At 39.2% G+C, this 21,900-nt stretch overlaps 1 protein-coding gene across 1 annotated transcript in view; it reads left to right on the forward strand.

Annotated features, from left to right (window-relative positions):
- Nucleotides 1-21,900, forward strand: part of LOC122811177 — a 3,180,768-nt gene that overhangs the window by 2,929,657 nt on the left and 229,211 nt on the right. Inside the window, exon 26 of the mRNA XM_044082848.1 lies at nt 6,963-7,102. Within this exon, the coding sequence (XP_043938783.1) occupies nt 6,963-7,102 (140 nt within the window). The remainder of the gene's footprint in view (nt 1-6,962; nt 7,103-21,900) is intronic.

The following is a 21,900-nucleotide window of genomic DNA, read 5'->3' on the forward strand; positions in this document are numbered from 1 at the left end:
CAGCAATCTCTAATTTTCATATTGGATTTGAGAATTCTTCCTTGGCTTCATCTAAGCTTTGTAAAGCCTTGTAGAGAGGCACCCTCCTGCTGAGACTTCCATTTAAAGATCCTACTCTATCTTCTTCTTCTTCTTCTTCTTCTTTCGGCTTTTTCCCGGTTAGGGGTCGCCACAGTGGATCACCTTGTCCGCAGATTGAATGACAGTGGAGTTTTACGGTGTCGAGTTGCCAGCCCGGCGCCCAACCTTCCACAGAAGGCACACTCACACGCACACCTAGGGCCAATTTAGAGTGTCCAATCCACCTGCAGCATGTCTTTGGGATGTGGGAGGAAACCGGAGCACCCGGAGGAAACCCACGCGACCACAGGGAGGACATGCAGACTCCGCACAGAAGGCACCCCAGCCGAGGATCGAACCGGAGAACCTCTTGCTGTGAGGCAGCAATGCTAACCACTGCACCACAGTGGCCGCCCAAAGATCCTACTCTATCATGGGATTTAAATTTGCTACTGCAGGCCTTAATTCATTCTTCCTTTGAACCAGCAAGTAAATGTGATCTTAAATCCTGACCTGGAAAACTATCTTTCTAGTGGCCATTACCTCTGCTAGAAGAATTTCAAAACTTCAAGCATTGTCCTCTCAACTTCCTACTTGAGGTTTCATAAAAATAGAGTAACATTATGTACCAACGCTTCTTTCCTTCTTAAGGTGGTGTCAGCATCCAGTATTAACCAGTCCATTAATATGCCAGTCTTCTTTCCTAAATTTGCAAACAAAGGTGAATATAAGTTACATTTGTTGGATGTCCACAAACAATTATATTTTTACCTACATAGAACAAAAGATATTAAAAAGACGGATGAATTATTTTGTCCTTTGCAGATTCTAAATTAGCTAAATCAGTTGAAAAGGTAACTTTAGCCAGATGGCTGACGGATTGCATATCATTTATCTACAACAAATTAGTTTTATCCTTACCAAAACCTGTAAGAGTTCATTCAACTAGATCCATGGCAACTTCTTTAGTGTTCCTATTTAGGGCTTCTTTGGATGACATATGTGTAGCATCTTGGGCCAATCTTCATACCTTTATTGCTCATTACAAACTAGATCTGGTCTTGAGGGAAGGAGCAGCCTTTGGCTCAACTGTGCTCAGGAATATCCTTCCTTAAAGTCCACTCCAGAATTTAGGTACCTGGGGATTCTGTCCCAGCAGTTGAGGATAGACTGAAACTTGACAGCATCAGATAAAGAAGTTATGTACTTACCATAACCTTCTATCTGAGTTGTTCATTTTCACTCTTCCTCAATTCCCCACCCACTAACATCCAACCTTTTTCACAATGGATTTCTGGGAGAATGAGAAATTATAAGGACACTACTGTCCTTCATGTTGAGCTGCCACATTGGCTTAATATGCTAGGTTTTTAAAGTAATTCTTTCTACTTTATATAAAACAGCAAACAAGATCTGAGGTATGTTAGGAGTTGGTGCATTATGGATAAGGGAGAAGCTTGAGTGCCTTTTTGGTGGCCACGAGCTAAAGTAACGGCCGTGTCGGACCCAATCCCAACAGTTGAGGGAGAATGAAAATGGACACCACAGACGGAACATTATGGTAATTACATAACTTCCTTTTTGCCATCTGTCCTTCATTATCTTAACAATATTTCTTGCATAACTCTTGAAAGGTCTGTAATATAGGAAGGGGGAGTAAGAAGTAGCAGGTTTTTAAACACTTCTTTAAAAATGTCAACTCTACACAAAATATACTTTAAATTTAATCTCCTAACATATAGTATTTTCATTAAACATCTTCATCTAATTTTTCCTTGCCCTCACCCTCTGCCTCTCCCTCAGCCTGTCATTCTCCTGCTCACCTGTTGCCATCTAATACTCACAGATGCCAAACTGTGGTAGTTTAAATTGATAGCATCATTGATTTTTTTGTTGATTTTTTTGTGCCAACAAATTAATAAGTTTAGGCAATGCCATAATAACATTATATGAGCCATCACCATTCATCATTGAAATATCATTCCAAAGGCTCCCCCTTTCACATAATGCGAAATAACATGAGCCCTAAAACTGGAAAAAGTCAGATATACAGTGCCTTCCTTATATGCATTCAAATTTCTTTCATTTTTTTTTTTTTTTACATTTTATATAAAACTTCAGTGTTTACAAATCTATTGATGGAAATAAAAACATTGTCATATTTGGTTTTAAAGTCATAAGATGTTTTAATATTATCCTTCATTTCTTAAAGTTCTTCCTTGAGTTTATCCATAATCCCTTGATTATAGGCAATACATTTTTTAAGCAAATCAAGTCTAATCTGATTTAAATATTCCTCAAGTTCCTTGTTAGAAAAAATGATTGGACACATCTAACCCATTTGGAAACCTGTATACTCTTAACCCTTTGGGATTATCTTTAAAGTAATGCTTCTTTCGAAAAACTATTTTTGTAAATTAAACACTGTAGTTTTTTGAAGTTTCTTTTCAAACTTGACTATAAGCTAACTGCAATGTTTAGTCCCAACAAAGTCACCCAAGCTGTTATTCACTGGTGAAGTAAAAGTCTAAAGACTTAAACCTTGCCTGTGATACAAATAGGACCCGGTGGACAGATAGGTATGTATCCTAGAGACCACCCCATCTATGGAACATCAATGTGAAGCAGAGTTCCTCACTAACCCAATTCAAGTGTAACTTGAACAATTGGATGGGAAAACAGAAATTCTTCCCTGGTTTGGCACCTATGTCTCTAATGGACACAGGCAGTCTGTAAATGGTTCATCTCTCAGGTACATGCTTACACTTATCAAGGGTATCAGAACTTGTCAGAGATTTGGAATGCATGGCTAGGCTTAAAAAGGCCCTTGTGGTCATTAGCCTAGTAAATACCTTTGAATCTATGAATGCACTTAAACTGAAGTTATTACCATGATTATAATATGGTGAGGACGTGTGAGGAGATGATGTTCCCCTAAGGCTTCATTGATAAGACCCATCTGGAATAACAGTACATTCATTTGAATCTGTATTCCCATGTTGTGCAGTCAATTATTTTTTTTTCTCACCTTCACAAACCATACCTTTAGGTACACATAATTCAGTAATTTGTGAAACTAAAGTTTACAGCCCAACTAAAACTCAAGTGAGTTTATTAAAAATTTTGTTTTTAGAATCAGGAACAGTATGCAATGTTAAACCAGATAACTCAGTCACAGAAAAATCAACCATCCCAGTGATGTAACGAAACTGATTACAACTTCAAACAGGATGTACCTCACCGATGGTAGAATAAAACATTGAAACTAACAAAATTATTTAACTGGCATTTGAATGAATGTATTTTATCTGAAGAAGTCTGCTGTGTGACAGATTAAAGTGTGTGCTTGTTAAATTTGTGCAGTTCTGTTTTCAGCATTTGTGGACTTTATTTTTTAAAATAAACATGATAACAAACTTAAGCAGAATCAAATCATTTCTGTGTTAACCAAAAGTTTGTTAATAAGAGGACCCTAGAAACATCAGAAGATCTCTCCAAGTAACTTCAAAAGTGTATGAAGCAACTCCTTGTAGGTGTGCTGCCCATGTGTTGAAATAAGAAAGAGCAGTTCTAATTCAGGTATTTATTCATTAATTGGGTGTTTTCAAGGAGACAGGCAGTGGAATCCAAGTGTAAGGATAGCTTATAACAAAGTAGTGCCAGTATCCAGTGGACATAAGCTAAACACCATGAAAATAATATTAAATGTCCAAAACCAGTTGTCAAGGCAAAATGAGACTAAATAGCGCATATAAAGGATCCACATTTCAACTGTAGACAGCCATTTGCCAACATCTTCAGACTCAAACAACCCCAGTGCTGGTTAGTTAAGCTAGTTTTTGCTGTGTTTTTTTTAATCATTGCAAGGTTTACTAGTACTGTGACACAAAAAGATACCACAGTACTGTATCTGTTAGCTCAGAATTCATACATCTAACACTTTCAACTCCACACTAAATTATGTGTGCTTTGCTGGCACTGATGGTGAGTCTCTCTTTTGAAAACTAGTCCAAAGAATACAAAAAGTCCAGCAGCAAAGACAAATGAATGTAGTGTGTAACTCTGAGGAAGGGGTGCCCTTTCATTATATTATACATGCAAAAATATCAGTGGCCCCAAAACTGAGCCTTGATGGACTGCTGTACAACTTATTGTGATCAACTGATTTGACAGCTTTGATAGGCAATTCTGTCATTGTTCTAGACAGTTTTAACAGATGTGGTCTGCATATTTCCTTAACTGCTTAACTGTATGAGGGCAGCCTGTGCAATACCGTCCATTACAGTGAGCAAAGAGCTAATGTGCTTTTGCCTGGACTGAAGCTGAGCTACTCAGGGAAACAGAGGTTGAATTTCTTTTTTTAAATACTTGTTGACTTGGTAAAATCATTAGGCTAGAAGTGCCTCTTTTCAGGAACAACCTTTGAGTACTGTCTGGTTGAGTGACCTGCTCAGTTGCACAGTAATCAAATGGCAGATGAGGGAATTAACAGTCAGAACTGTGGGAGCCAGGGTGTTTGCAACTTGTAGTGTTATGCATCTGCTCTAAATTGTCTAAAACATGAAATCGAAAATTATCCTCTGTAGCATTAGTAACTTCACCAAATTTATCCAATGCAGTTGTTAGCAGTTGCTGGACAATGCATTTACTACACATTATTATAAAAAATTTTACTACCCCACAACTCCGATGTGGCCCTTGTTTTAAAATCATGCACTTTTCCAAAGTATTTTCTCCTCTTCAAAATAATTAATGTATTCTACATTTTAAAATTCTTACTTTTTTCCAACTCTTTGTATAACGATTGTAGCAGACTTTTCCCCAGTGATCTTATGATGTAATACTGTTTTTAAAGTGTTTTATGATATGCAGAAGTTGTATTTTATCTAATCTGTCCAATATAATTTGAAACATTAAATTCCTTGCAAACGTTAGGCTTTTATAAACTTTATATTACTTTTGTTAGAGCTTCAAGTCAGTGTTTGAAATCCTGAAGACCTTTGACCTAAATATGCATTTAAGTAGTGCTTGTATTAATAATTGCCTGGAACATCTGAATAGCATTGTTAATGTTCAGTTACTGTCAATGCTTCTTCAGAATTCATAGCTGTGTTCTTAAGTTTTCATTCTTTATTCTGTACTGATACAACAAATCTAGCACACCTGCAGAAGAATGTAAGTCCACTCCTGTACTGTAAGACCAATAAATCCTTTACTATAGCACAAAAATAAAAACTATTTAAGATATACTGTAAGACAAAGGTGAACACACAGCACTTTTCGTCCCACCTGATGGCGAGACTTCTTCAGGTAAAATCATTCACTGCAACCAGTACATTTAAATATAGTCCAAAATGCATTCATGTTACTAATCAGCCAATAGGTGTGGGCTATTCCTAACCCAATAAGTAATAGTAAAAAGTATTAGTAAAAAAACTATTTAGTCAGTAAATTGTTCGATTTGTTTGTTTGGGCTCCTACCTGTTCCTGGTTCATTATGTACTGAAACAAATGTACCTGCATCCATATAGTCTATGTTTTAGAATTGCCTACATTATGGAAACTTATCTTCAAAAAAGTGTTATGACAAAACTTAACTTGTTAAATGCTTGATCAGTAGAATTAAGTATTGTGCTTTGTTACTGGGATTTTAGCTCAAACCTTAGTTTAGTTACTCTTTTGTCCAAGTTATTTTCATTAAGTTTTAGTAATGCTGCTGTACAGTATTTAATTTTTTATAATGCAGACAGGCATGTAATCGCCCAACCTACAAATGCTAAGGCACCTGCTACAAATGTAAAAACTGGGACCACCATCACAAATTAGAAGATTGAAATCTCTAATATGGATGAGAAACTAAACCTAAACAAAGCCAGTAGGTACTTCATATATTACAAAAATAAGCAAAAAACAAAATATGTGTTAGTGCTGCAGCTGTAGGACAAATGTTATTGACAGCTTCTACATTCTTGCAGAGTTGCTTGAAGATGTCATGCTGAATTATTCATCTTAAACAAATCTAAGCAATTAACAATCTCAATTACCTGGTAAACAGAGTGATAAATAAAACAGAGTGCAACAATGGAAGTTAATGATTGTGAGTTAAAAGGCTTTTTCATTGAGTTCTGTGATATGAACCTCCAACACACACACACACACACACAAATCATAGCCCAAATTACTATAAACTTGCCAGAACAGAGATGAGTATATTATTATTCAGTATTTGAACAAACATCATTGACACAATGAGGCCTGGAGGGAATAGGGAGTGTTGACTCAGAATAAAATACAAAAGGGTAAGCATTCTCATCTGTTATCACATAAAACCAAAATTATTAGCTGAGGTAATGACCAGGAATATTCTGCTCTATGACTGTTACTCTTCAGCTCATTTTATGTCTTTGAAATAAACTATCAGTTAAGTGCATTAGTTATCTTCCTATGAGTAGATGCCATATCTTTCCAGGTTGCAGTAGTCTGTTATTGATGCAGTTAGCATGGAAATGTGTCGCCTATATAATAGCTAGGTGCTAAAGTATTGTTCTTTATGAAATTACAGCATGAGATTGCAAGTCTAGATAAAAATCAGGAGACTGTTCTTATCAGCAAAATAAAACGCAAAGCTATTTTTGCGGCAAAACTGTAAGCTTTTGTACTTTACACAATAAGGTAACTGTTCATAATTCTATCATGTTCTTATTATTTGTTAGAAAAAGATGACAAAAACATTTTTAAACTGAGTACAAGCAACATGTGTCTTCACATGGGAGTTAGTACATGTAACTGTGTTTCTGTAATGATGTGGAGAAATCAGTCACCTGAACAAGGCATTTGAAATGCTTTTTATATGTTGTAATGTTTTGTTTTGTTTTTTGTTTTGTTTTTTTTTTTTTCTGCAGCTGGGGTTGGGCCTTGTCTGGTCAGGGAGTCTGGTTAATAGCTAATGGCACAACAGAAGAGGAGCAACAGAATTCTGCTGTGTTACTGTTGTCAGACAGCACTGAAGAACAGATGTATCCACTGTGTACAAATCTAACAGGTAAGCCAGCAGAGAGGGAGGAAGGGATGGGTGCTGCTCAGTCATAAATAAGTAGAAAAGAACAATACTCAAAAAATCTCTTCACTCTTGGAATATCAAATGGTTATAGATTTTCCTTCCACTGGGGGCATTTCTTTGAAGATTATTAATGGCCTGCAGTGTCATTCAGAACTGGCTACTATATGAAGTTGTACAGTTCCTCAAATCTTTAGTCAGTAGCCTCTTCATCTCAGTCAACGTTCTGGGTGATGTCTCTCATTCTGCACTGTTTTGTATAATGCCAGTGAGTCCTTTGCATCTGGTAATAACTTCCACTTTTTCCAGTTTTGTTTGATCAAGCTACATATGAATAAGCAGCCTGATCTTGTATAACAAGTATTTGTCACTTTTGGCACACTTACCCTCAGACACACGTGTGTCCTTGGGGGTTATATATTTTTCTCATATTCCCACATGTAACCTTTTGACCCTGGGATAATCTGTCCTAATGAAATAATGTTCAGATTTCTTGTGAAAATCAACAAGGCTTAAGTTATGAATGTAAAAAAAGAATGATGAACAGGGGCTGCAGTCATTCAGTCTGCTGCACTGCCCAACAATAAAATATATTTAATCTAATGTCTTAAATTTGATAGTCACCAGGGGAATGGTCTCTCAAGTCATACTACTGACACCAAACAGCTTAAAGTATGAAAAAAAGACACAATACTGTGAATCACTAAATGCAACTTGGCCACAAGAACTTGCAGAAAATGTTCATTGTTACCCTGGTTATAGGCCTTAACACCATCCACATCAAAGAAGAGGTTTCGTACTAAATACTCTCCTAAGCAAAATCTTTAGTCTAACTCCAAGATCCATCTTTCATCAATATCCCTAGATTTCACTTTCTCCCAGTGCTCACTGGCCCACAGAAACTATATTTGAAAAAACTCTTAAATTAGGCATGCACAGACACACACACACACACACACACACACACACACACACACACACACACACACACACACACACACACACACACATTTTCCAGAAGAGGCTTGTAATGCTCAGTAACAGCTTCTGTCTTGCCTCAAGAGTAAACTGACAAAATCCTAGATTACCAAGCTGGGGGACCTCCCAGTTACTTTTTCACTATTAATACACCAGATAATTACTATCAAAAATGATGGTTCATAGTAGAGCAGTCTGGCCAATTAAAAATGGATGCTAGCAGCTTGTCACCATTTAGCAATAAATACTCAGTTATCAGATAACAAATAATAGATGACTAGTCACAAGGTTTATAAAAGGAAACAAAAATGCTTAAGAAAACATGTGTAATGCAATGCAATTATAAATGCAAAGATATGTGAAATTGCACAAAGAAACAAAATATAATTATTTTGAACAGCAAAATTACAAGAAAGAAAAACATCTGGTTGCAGCTACATTTCTTCCTAGCTGTTCTTAGCTGAAAAAATTATTGAGACCTAAGCTACAATGCTGAATTTCCAGGCAGAGACACAAGTGCAAAGAATTTGACTCGCAGGGCACAAACCCAGGGCAGTTCTACTTCTCTGTCACTGACTGCACTTTTCTCTGTTTTTTTCCTGACTTGTTCATTCATCTGTTTTATTTATGTATTTTCCATGCAGAACCCACATATACAGTTAAGCAGAGTTTCCCATTCACTGGCTATCTCCTTCTCAAATTTGTCAATTTCTCTGTTATGGCTTTTAGTTTCTTGATGAGCCGCGGTGGTGCAGTGGTTAGCACTGTCGCCTCACAGCAAAAGGTTCTCCAATTCGATATTCGGTTGGAGTGCCTTCTGTGTAGAGTCTCCATATCCTCCCCACAGTTGAGTGACGCTAAAAACATGCAGGTAGGTGCAAGCATGAATGGGCGTGCCTTCTTTGAAGGTTGGGCGTCAGGCTGGCAACTCGGCACCATAAAATTCCACTGCCAATCATGAGTGGACTGGAATTCCGCTGTGGTGACCCCTAGCCGGGAAAAGCCGAAGGACTTTGAGTTTCTTGACCTAAGAGTAGTTACATATCTTGTGATTATAGCATGGAACAATTAGTTTTTGTTTCACATATCTGCTGTACACTTTACATCTTATGTATTGTAATATTTTCCAATGACTGCCATTACAATCTTCATTTACAAACTGACCCAGGGATTCATTAAAGGGCCTAACATGAGCAATATGACTCATGATAAAAAAGGCTCTACTCCTACAAGAGTCTAATTTTTGATTCAGAATCATGTTAACCATGATAAGGTCAGGCCTCATTACTGGTTAAGTTGCATGTCTCTGAATAGTATTACTCCCACAACATGAAGATCATTGTTGACCTGCATTCTGAGGTAGTTAACTGCTGCTTGTATGGGTAGTGCCACTTTTACTTGTATAGGGAGTGGCACGCCCCTTACTATACCACACAAACAAGTACACAAAACATGAACACATACACACACCACAGTACCCGCACCTGTTTCTGACTTGTCTGCATTTCCATGGTCTTCTCCCTCTACCAGTAATAGTTGAAGTGCCATTACAGCAAATGTTTTGTATGCCCCCACCCCCAATCACTGTAATACTAAAATTGCTATTATGGCAGTGCCCTGCTGGCTAGAGAATCTCCACCACCCCAGATCCCTGTACTGCTGTTGGAGCTGTCATTGCACTTAAATATAATTCCCTGGTGTCTAATGAATCGACCACCCCAGTTCCCATACTACTGAATGTGCACTTGTGTCCCTAGTGACTAAGTATTCCAACCCCATCCTATCCTCATCCCCACAGTTATGTCTGTGCCATTAATGCACTTAGGTGCATTGAATCCCTAGTGGCTAGTGGTTCCCCCCACTCCCAGTCCCCTAAGGAATGTTGGTGCCATTAAGGCACTTCACTGATATGTTCTCTGTGGTGTCTAGAGACTCCCTCCACCCCCAGATCCCCATACCACAGATATGACAGATAGTTAAACATGGCCTTTTATTCATGTCCAGTACTGCAACAAGGTGGAGATGGTTGTACTGATCTACACATCAGAGCAATTTGTTGAATTGCTTAGCATGTAGATGCCTTTCCTGAAAGCAGCTCTGGAAAGAGAGCACATAGCTAATTAGCATAAGCCTCTCCCCCAGGCTGCCTCTTTAGTATTCAGCACAGCTGTGAGGCCAGCCTTTAGATGTGCTGTATATCTTTTTGCTAGGCCTCTGCATTAGGGCAATTGCTGAATTGCAAAAAGGAGTTGCACACATCATGCTATCTTCATAAATCCTAGCCTAATACTTTTATATACATTACATCAGTAAAGGTAACAAGTTCACACATCATTTCTTGCGATTGAAAAACAATCATTGCAGATATGCATTTACATGTTTTTAGTTTACCTACTGCAGGCTTTACAAAGCTTAAGTGTGGCTCACATATATGTTACATTCTGATTCACGGAACAATGACACATTTATTTTCAAAATTCAGTATGGTTAGTGTCACCAGGTCCATATTTAATAGAAAGAAAGCACTTTTTGTATGGAACTTGTTTTGAAATAACATGATTTTGGAAATCAGTGTTATTGAGTTAAATAAAATGATGCCACTCAAAATGTTTAACATTCTTGTGCATGTAGCATACATTTTTTGATGAGGGCATCTGCCAAGTTCCTACATGAATACAAAATGTACCCCCAGTTCTTGACAATGTTATTACATTATACTTTTCTTAAAAAAAATAAGTTTAAGCAGTGTAGGTACAGACAGAAAGAAAAACATACGAGAGGAATGAGAACTCTTCCTCTTTCTTTTTCAGTGAAGTTTTACATTTGTTTACCCATGGGCTAATATGCAGCTGCTCTGTGCATGCTTCCAACCCTACCATGTGGTTCTGAGCCCTATGGCAGCACACTGTGCTAGAAGCTGGAGTATGCAACCCTACCACACGCACACACGCACTCACACACTCACACACACATATATATATATGGGTCTACCTGAAAACATCGACAAGGAGATAACCGACACCACAAAACCGAAAGTTCAAAAACACGCAACTTCACATGCCCGACAAACCACAATCCCGACAATCAACAAAACAAAACAAATACCTTTTCCGTAAAACACACACACAACACAAGCACACCAAAAAACTTACAAACCTGCACTAAACCTTACATACACAACTATCTATGCACTAACCTTAACCCAAACCCTAACCCTTAGGTCTGTCACTATCACACACTCACCTAACCTGCGCCCTAACCCTAACTCACTTAATCCGCCCCTAACCCTAAAGTCTGTCACTATCGCACACTTACCTTACCCGCACCCTAACCCTAACTCACTTAACCCACTTAACCCTAACCCTTAGGTCTGTCACTATCACACACTCACCTAACCTGCGCCCTAACCCTAACTTACTTAATCCGCCCCTAACCTTAAAGTCTGTCACTATCGCACACTTACCTTACCCACACCCTGACCCTAACGTCCGTCACTATCACACACTTACCTTAACATGTTAGTGTTCTCGGTGTCGGGATTTTCAATCGTCGGTCATCTCTGTTGTCGATCTTCCGGTGTTGGTTATTTCATTGTCAGCATTCAGTGTTTTCAGCTAGACCCATATAGATATATATATATATATATATATATATATATATATATATATATATATATATATATATACATACATACAAAACAAGCATGCATGTCGGAGTGACTGAACACATGCAGCATTGTTTGGTGAGACCAATATCTTGGTTGAGATCCATGTTATTTTAGCTATCCACTACTACCTTTGAGTGAAATCTACAAAATTGGTTTTAATATGTAGTCTTTGTAATGCATATTACTCCTCTCCCTCAACAACTATTACTTGCATTGCCAGCTGCAGACATGCATTCCTTCTTATTCACACAAGCATATCTGTGTCATCAGTGAATGAAAATATCGACAAAAAATAATTTCCCTGCTTGCAGTAGGATCCCTTTTCATGTTTTTCATGGGTTCATAGGTGATTACTAGGCTAATGGCACAAGCGCCTTTACAAGCCTAACCAATAATACACAGGATATGACAGTATTATCTCTTAATTCCCCAGATATAGGATGGGGTAGCATCAGGCTAGTGGGTCTTTGGGTGTTGGAGCCCCAAGTCTTTTTACAGACTGCCTCTGTCCATAAGGGACATAGCCAGTACCCCAGGAGTGAATTTATCCAAATTCTTTTTGGAGAGAGTGAGGGACAGGCTTTCTTTTACACAGATGGGAAATTTATTCCATAGACAAGGTCACCTTTGGAATACACATCTGTCTCTCCAGAAAGTTTTGTTGGAGTCACAAATAAGGTTCAGGTCAATGGAATGCCTAACCCTTGCAAATATGTAACATTTTCATCAGAGCTGGATCAGAGATTGCTTTGTAGGTCAGGCATATGCCGCTTCTCAATAAACAATATGAGACAGAGTAAAGGGATAGGGCCTTTAGTCAGTATGCATAAAACATTTGTCTTACACTTTGTATTTTTTTAGTGAGAAATTTCTGGGCCACTCCAGCTGCTCTAAGTGCCAGGGTAGGTACGTGCAAAATAGAGCATTGTACTCGATTATGGGCCTGATGAGGGCCAAGTACAATGGCACTAGGACTTCCTTTGATCTTGATACCAAGCCTTAACTTATAAGTTGAGCCACGCAGGCGTTCCTCACTGCTGTAGCTACCTGGTGGTCAAAATTTAGGTTACTATCTGTGTGTGTTACTAGGTCCCTCACCACTGGGTTTTCTTTTAGGTGCATGCTATCTGTATTATAATTTGCAGGGATATCTGATTTATCGAACGGTATGATTACACATTTTTTTAGCATTTAGTTTCAGAACTTGATTTTAGTACTAGTTGTGTGCCATTTTTAGGCCTGTCTGTAGGATGTCAACATCATTTGGATATTCAGTCATTATTGCCAGCTCACAGTCATCAGTAAACTTGGTGAGCTGGAGGTCCCATACATTGGCCATCACTTCAGAGAAGTATATACCAGACAGGAGAGGTCCCAACACTGTGAGCCCTATGGGACACAGCTAGTAACAGATGTCTTATCAGAAGTGGATTCATCTATCCAGACAACATCCAGATTAATTTGTCAGTGAGCCAGTTGGTTATCCATCTGATGATGTAGAGGTTTATGCCTAACTCACTAAGTTTATCTATGATCCCCGAGTGGGGATTGTGTGGAAAGCTTTGGTGAGATCTAGATAAGCGGTATGTGAAATTTTACCCTCATCCATGGCCCTGGTGACTCTCTGGAAAAAGTTCACCAGATGGAGCAGGCAAGACCTCCTATGTTGTTAATCATCAGGTCCATGATAATTCTGTCCATGGCCTTGCAGATTAGACTGGTAAAGCTTATGGGTCTGTAGTTCCCTGGGTCACTTGACTGGTCCCCCTTGTGCAGAGGGATGACTGTTGCAGTCCTTCAGTCCTCTGAGACAAAGCCAATCTGGAAGCTGCCATTAAAGAGGGTTTCTACTGGCCCTGATAGATTCTGTCTTAAGTTATTTAAAAAGCATCCTGGAATGTGGCTGGGGCCTATGGAGGCTGTTTTTTTGCTAGGAGGATGGTTAACGGGTATTTCTTTGGGCATGGTAGGAGGTGATGGGGAGAAGTTTGAACTGAACTTGTCGGCCAGTAGGTTTTCTATAGTTTCAGGCTGGATGTAAGCATTGTCATTCATAATTAACTTGGCACATTGCTGAACATTTCCCTGAGGTTACGAACAAAATAAAAAAAAAATCCTTATGATTATCTTTCACCTTGGAGGCGGTCCTTTGCCTCTTAGTTTACTTTGGCAGATTTGACGAGCACTCTAATTTGTTCCTTTAGACTGGTGAGTATCTTTTTGTACTGTTTTGTCTGTTTCTTCTTGGCTTTAGAGAGGATTTTTTTCCTTTTGTTGAATAGCCTGTTTATGGTAGGGGTCCAGCAGGGTGGTTTATTTTGCCAGTAATCATACGTTTTACTCTGGCAGGTACTGCCTCCTCTATGTAGCTATGAATGTGGTTGGAAAGTGCTTTTGTGTACAGTTCAGAGTTGGCCTCAGTGTCATCCATAGGTTCATAGGTTGATACTAGGCTATCTGCCCTAGGGCATTTACAAGCCTAGCCAGAGAGTGTTTGGCTTTCGCCACCCTTTTTATATTAGTTGACTGTGCCTCTGTATAGTAGTCACAGAAGAGAGCCCATTTAAGGTTAGTTTACCGTGCCTCTGTCTAGCAGTGACACAGAAGAGATCCCAGGGGTAAATTTACGATCTCCCATCCAAACGTCAAGATTCTTCTTGAAGAGGGCCATTGAGGGGCTCTGTCAAACATGGATTGGGATTTTGTTCCAGAGTGAGGGGAGCCTCTGGGATATGAATCTGTCCCTCCAGCATGTTCTATTTATTTCTGTGCTGAGGTTTAAGTCAGTGGAGCGTGTAGCTCTGATGGATTTGGATTTCTTGAGGTGGAGCATGTCCATTAATTCTGGGTTGGGCATGGCTTTATACGTCAGGTACAGGTCGTCTCTGAGTAGGCGGTAAGCAACTGAGTAGAGCTGGAGTTTCTTTAGCCTAACTGCATAGGGCATCTGTTCGAGTCCCTTGATCCTCTTGGTGAGGTACTTTTGGGGTCTTTCTAGTTATAGCAGGTGTCGGGTAAGGTACATCCCAAATGGGGCATTGTATTCAATTATGGGCCTGATGAGTGATGAGTAGAGGGGCACAATGACCTCTCTTGATCTAGATGTGAACCCGTTCGTGATAAGGTGGGCTATATAGAATGTCTTTCTAACCACTTTGGCAATGTGATTGTCAAAGGAGAGATTGCAATCTACTTGGGTCCCCAAATCCCTAATTACTTCTTCCGTACCTAATGGATTACCACCTATGTGGTAATTTGTGGGCACTTTGTTTTTCCCAAAGGGGATGACTATGCACTTTTTGGCATTTAGCTTTAGGCCATGGCTCTGGCACCAGTTATCCGTCTCTGTGAGACCTTTTTGGAGGATGCTTGTGTCAGCCGGCGAGTCGATTATGGCCCCCAGTTTGCAGTCATCTGCAAACTTTGTCAGCCATAGTCCTCCTGTGTTAGCCTGTACCTCAAAGAAATATATACTGAACAAGAGAGGTCCCAGGACTGAGCCTTGTGAGACGCCACTTGTAACTGGTTTAGAGTCTGACATGGCACCTGCAATTCTGACTATGTGGGTTCTATCCCTAAGCCAGTTTGCAACCCATCTTGTGACATAGGGGTTGATATTTAAGTTAATGAACTTATTTATGATGCCCGAGTGGGGTATTGTGTCGAAGGCTTTTGCAAGGTCAAGGTAGGCTGTGTGGACTACCTTCCCTTCGTCTGTGGCCTTGGTGACTGTCTCAAAGAAATCGACCAGGTTCAAGAGGCAAGATCTGCCCTTAACAAAGCCGAATTGGGTAGGATCCAGTGTTTGGAGGTTCCCAATGTATTTGTTTCTGAGTTCCATGATGATACGCTCTATAGCTTTGCAGTCCAGGCTAGTTAGGCTTATAGGGCGATAGTTTCTGGGGTCTGTTATGGCACCACCTTTATGGAGTGGGACCACTGTTGCTGTACGCCATTCTTTGGGTACATATCCTGTTCAAAGGCTGAGACTGAATAGTGATTTTAAGTGAGGGTTCAGTTCTTCTTGGAGCTCATGTAAAACGCAGCCCGGGACACCGTCCGGTCCCATTGATGCTGTGTTTTTTTGCTTTGGAGAGGGCAGCTCTCACCTGTGCATCTGTGATGTCAGGGAGGCTACACTCTGTTGGGATAGTCATTTGCTCATTTGGGGGGGAAGGGGGGAGAAGTTTGCACTGAACCTGTCTGCCAGGATGTTGGCAATGTCTGTGGGTTCAGTGTATTTTTTGTCATTTTGCACTAACTCAGAGCATATTTGGGAGTTTTCACCCAGGTTTCTGACATAACTAAAGAAGGCCTTGTGATTATCTTTAGCTTCTTGTGCAATTTTTCTTTCAAAGCTAGCCTTAGATGATTTTATGAGGGATCGTAGTTTCTTGCTAGTACTGATCAGAGTTACCTTCCCTTTCAGGGATTTTGCTCTATCATGTAGTAGCTTCCTCCTTCTGTTGTACAGGTTATTTATGGCTGGCATCCACCAGGCAGGTCTCCTGCCCTTGGAGGAGTGTGTCTTGGTTTTATTTGGGATAGCACGATCCATGCATTCCTGTAGGTATCCATAGAATGCGTTTGTAAAGGATTCTGCGGTTTGGGTCATATTTTCCACTGGCCCTGGGGCTTTGAAGGATTCTACCTTGGTTTTGAGAAGTGGGAAGTTTTCTTTTGAGAAGTTTTTGACCATGGTTTCCTTTTCTGGGGTTGGGGACAGGATATGGATGTCCATAGTGATTAATTTATGGTCAGATCTTACCAATGAGGGGTATACCTCTGGTATGGAACATAGAGTCCCCATGTTGGTGATGATCAGGTCCAATATGTTTTCCCCTCTTGTGGGAGTGGTGACCAGTTGTTCCATAGCATTTGAGTTTATAAATTCTAGGAACCGTTGGGCTAGGGTGTTGGGGCTTGAGTAGTGCTCCCAGTCTATGTTTGGGTAGTTAAAGTCACCCAATATAATGGTGTTTGGAGAGACGTTCATATTCTCCAGTGTCTTCAGGAAAGCCGAGTGGGGTTACTGAGTTTGGGAGGGTGGTCTGTAGCAGGCTACAAACTGGAAGGCAGTTTTGCCCACTGTTAGTTGCACATGGATGGTCTCAGATGCTTCATGCAGTGCCACTAGCCTGGAGGTATGGGTATCTTTGATGAATATGGATACTTCCCCCTCCTCTTGTGGTTCGGCCTGAGTTTTGGGGCCAAAAAGCATGGTATGAGGTATAGCCTGGTAGTGCTGGGGTGCTCTCGGGAGCCTTGAACCAGGTTTCTGTTACTGCACAGATATCAATATTCTCCATACTGAGGAGAGCCTCAAGTGCGTGCATCTTGAGGTTTAGACTTCTGGCGTTGAGCAGCATTGCCCTTAGTTTCTTTTTCCTTGTGTTGTCTAAGGCGGTGGGTTTGTTTTTTGAGCCTTGCCTAAAAAAGGCACTATGGGGGTGGCAAGAGCCTTGGCCAGTATTCGAAAACCCAGGGGTGACAGGTGCAAACCATCCCTAGTGAAGCAATGTGGCTTGTCAAGCATGTCATCCCAGGCTGACAGACACTGGATCCCCTTTGAGTGACACCAATACTTTAGCCAATTGTTAAAATTGATCATTTTGTCTTTATACTGTGGTATCATTCTTGGTGAGGGTAAAATGCTACTCAAGGTTAGGATTTTACCGGTCTGGGTCACATGATCAGAGAGCTCCTCTAAGTCTCTTTTCATGTATTCCAGGGAGGTACATCTCAGGTCATTCACACCAGCATGGACAATGACGGAGTCATATTTGTACTTGCTTTGGAGTGACCTGAGTGCTTGTGTTATGTGGCGGATCTTGGCACCCGACAGGCAGCTTACAGTGACCTTCTCCTTGTTCAGCATGGTGAGACGGATGTCAGTGTGTCTGATGGTAGAGTCACCTATTACAAGTGTATTAGGTGTGTTGTGTAGCCTTAAGGGCTGTGACTGTGCGGCACACTGACTTTGTGAACTATGTGATATATGGGTATTGTTGTGGGGTAGCGGTTGCTTGGATGTCTGCTTTGGAGGTCTCTGTTGCTTGGGCAGATTTTTATTTACAGCCTCCGAGTATGTTTTTGTGTGTTTATGTGTTTGGTTTGCTTTTGCGATAGGTCTGTGTGAGACTGGATTTGTGGTGTGTGTGATTACCTTCTCCTCCAGACTGACCGTGCAAGTACTATGTTGAGAGAGCTCAGCCTCCAGTTTGGCTATATAGTTGTATCTCTCACATATATTTGAGCTTGTTGGGAAGAGGAGAGGGTGGTCTGTGTACATAAGGCAGTTGTAACATTGCCTCAAGATTCCCATATTCACCAGCTGGACTGGAGAGTAAACCTGAAACTGACTTTTGGACATGGCAGAATAGTATAAGGAATTACTTTTTGACTTGATCAAAAAGGACCAATAGGGAGCCAAGTACTTAAAGGGAGTATAAGAGGGTGTAGTGCTTTAGTTTATTAGTGCTTACTTATAAGACACTTATCCTAGCTACCGCTGGGTTTTAGAAGGAAAATAGAGTGCTTACTTTGAGATTTGGAACAGTTCTAAGGGAAAAAGTGAAGAGCAGACTTTGTGGAGCTGGAAATAGTTTAAACCTGATTAAGCGGCGCTGCCCAATGCTGCGCTATGTGCAAAAACGCGCAAAAGAGGGTTTTAAGAGAGGGGGATCAAGGAGTTTGGAAATGACCCAAAATGGCCAATAAAACTACAGTTTCTAGGCAGTAACCACTCCCACAGGGGCAGGCAGGCTGTTCAGTGTTTACCACTGCCACTGATGAACACAGAGACTTCCCTTTAGCCCAAGCAAGCAATGGCCTCCAAGAAACTTACAAACAGTTCAGAACAGCAAATCTGTAACTGAACTTTTTTTTAATTTTCAGAAAGTGCGGAAAAAAGCAAGACTTTTTTTTTGTTTAAATATAGCAGAGATACACAAGTAGCAACAAGTTAGAACAGTGCAATAAATGACCCCACACTTGAGTGCTAGGCCAGAGACAGGTAAAATGCAAGTTTTAAGAAAAAAAACTATTTTAAAATAAGTGCAACACAGGAAATGCAGTAAACAGGCTTTAGATGTGTTCTAAATACAGTTTCTAATACAGATATCAAGTTTAGCAAGCTGGAAAACACCACAAAGTAGGCGGCAATGCAGAAATCTTAACAAATAATCTGAAGAAAAATACTTAAAATCTCAAAAGTGGCTCCTTTCTTCTCTCAGCGTTTTCTCCTCTTAGTGGGTGCTTCACCAACAGCCAACAAGTCTGAAAAGATGCCAATACCACGAGGCAATCGGGTTTTAAGAGAGGGGGATCAAGGAGTTTGGAATTGACCCAAAATGGCCAATAAAACTACAGTTTCTAGGCAGTAACCACTCCCACAGGGGCAGGCAGGCTGTTCAATGTTTACCACTGCCTCTGATGAACACAGAGACTTCCCTTTAGCCCAAGCAAGCAATGGCCTCCAAGAAACTTACAAACAGTTCAGAACAGCAAATCTGTAACTGAACTTTTTTTTAAATTTCAGAAAGTGGGAAAAAAGCAAGATTTTTGTTTTTTTTTTTTTGGGTTTTGGTTTCCAGGTTTGTAGGGGCTTGGAAGTTTAATAAGTTGTCACATACTCTGAGGTAATTGGCCTTAGCAAAGTTCTTAACAGATTTGGAGTTTAATGGCGTTCTAGGTTATATTTAATACTAAGGGATAATGTTTTGTGGTCAGATCATACCAGGGGGGAGTTAATGCATGGGAGGGAGCAACATCCCCCCATGTTCATGAGTTAGGTCTAAGATATTTGTACTTCTAGTTGGGGAACTAACTAGTTGCTGCAAGGTGTTTGTTTTGATGAAGTCCAGAAACCTCTGAGCAGGTGAATAATAGGTTATATAAATCTCCCAGTTTATGGAGGGGTAGTTGAAGTCACTCATAAGTATGGAATTAGGCTGAATGTTAAGAGATTTGCAGTGGAAGAACCTGACCCTGGTGAAACCACCTTCTTGACTGTGGTATTCCCCTTGCTAGGTAAATATATATGGAAATAAATAGTGGTGATCTTGGTAGAGCAATGTGACTTCAAAAAGCAGAACTTTAAATATTGTATTTCTGGTGTTGAATTATAATATATTTCACCTTTGTATCTAAACTAGCCAGAATTGCATTTATGTATGGCTGCATCTGAGTTTAGGTTTTTGCATAAAGTGGTATAAGGTATGTATATCCTTTTTAAGTACAATTAAATGTTAGCAGTATTAACAAAGTGAAAGAATGTCTCGAATGATAAATTAATAACTTGTTTGCAGGAAATATTAAACATGTTAATAAAAAATAATTTGCTTTATTTTATTGAAAGTTAACTGAGCTACAATGAAAAAGCTATTGTTGGAGTTAAAGTTTTCCATTAAGTGCTACTGAGTAGTACATAAGTAGCAAATGATTTGTTCCTGTTTGACTTGTAATGTTCTGACAAGCAAATACGTATATTATGTCTTTCTAGTTTGGTTACCTGTCACCAGGCTCATGTTTGATAGAGAGAAAAAACTTTTTGTATGGAGCTTGTTTTGATAAAATCATTTATGTAATAATATGATTTTGATTTCTGTATTTTAAGGGGAAAATATTTTTGGGGAGGGGAGAGTAGCATTTATACTGTTGTAAATTTGCATAACAAATGCTGCAATTCTTCCTCTTAATTGTACCTTGTTATGAGAAATATTCATCATTTTGAGTCTTAAACATCTCATCTCTTTTCTGTTTCACATTGAAAGGGTCTGTTACACTTTCATTGTTAAGATTTTTGAGACCAGTAATGATGGTAGTACTAAATCACATTAATTCATTAAAATAGCTTTTTAAGTATGCAAAAGCAGTTGTTAATCATGCCATGAGGATATTTCACCAGTACATAAAGAACCAGATTAAAACTACATCAATAAATGGCCATCTGAGACATAATAACGAATATATTGTTGATTTAAATATATTTGAAAGAGTACTAAATAATTAAATTACTATTTGGCTGTGCATTTGAGGGACCAAAGAAGCTTATTTATGCATAGCATTCCATCATCCTTAGTTTGTATTATGGTAACAACAGGAATAATAAATAAGGTATTTTAAAAAGTAAAATCAACATGTAACATACTATTTCACCTAATACATGGTACAATAATGCAGAGGCTAAGGAATTATTTCATTTGTGTACATTGTTAAATTTATTACTAAAAGGTTGATTAATACAAAAAGAATGGAGAAAGTCCTTTGTAACACTAATTTTCAAAGGGAATGTTTCTAATTTGGTTTCCAGTTATAGCTCTTCTATGTTTCACTTCAGTTATTTGCAGTATTTTAAAAGTTGTCATTTTATTGTCTATGGCTCCCTAAAAAAAAGATTGATACAGACCGGATTAAGCCTTATAAGCCTTATTTGCAAATTTCTTTGGATTTTCTGAAGACCATACCTCTCAACTGCTATAATTTAGGCATTGCTATATGATTCTGGCTCATATATTTAGCCATGTTTCTCCTAGATTTATGGCATTCCTCATAAAGTCAGACCTGTTTATGGGCCCATACTTTATTAAATATACAAACAAAGCCTATACAAAGGTTCACTCACACTACCCATACAGGGTATAATAGATAAAGACCTTCTGTTGTGATAAATAAGAAACTGCTCCTCTTTTAGACTCTTTACTAAGAGGTTGTATGGTATGCTGACTGACATTTGTGTCTGTTGCACTAAAAGCTATCAATTATACTGTGAAACATCAACTTTCTGAGTACTGGCAAGCTGAAATGCTGAAAAATATTACCCAAGACACTAAATGGCGAAAAATAAAAGTTTTAGCATTTTTTTGCAAGGGGGAAGTCCCACTGCACCCCATATGTGAGGGGCAAGCCCCCACACACCCAGCCTTATATATATATATATATATATATATATATATATATATATATATATATATATATATATATATATACCAACTCCACAGTCACACCAATGCTGGAAAAAAGAACAAGTGAATCATTCTCAGTGCCATCTAAGAAATTGCATGGGTAAATATGTTCAAAAGGTCCTTTAGAGACCCTTTATTTATTTATTTATTTTGTCTATTTTTGAAGATGCAGT

This window comes from Protopterus annectens, chromosome 9.part0 (assembly GCF_019279795.1).
Source record: "Protopterus annectens isolate FY-2018-M chromosome 9.part0, PAN1.0, whole genome shotgun sequence".
Taxonomy (NCBI): Eukaryota; Metazoa; Chordata; order Ceratodontiformes; family Protopteridae; genus Protopterus; species Protopterus annectens.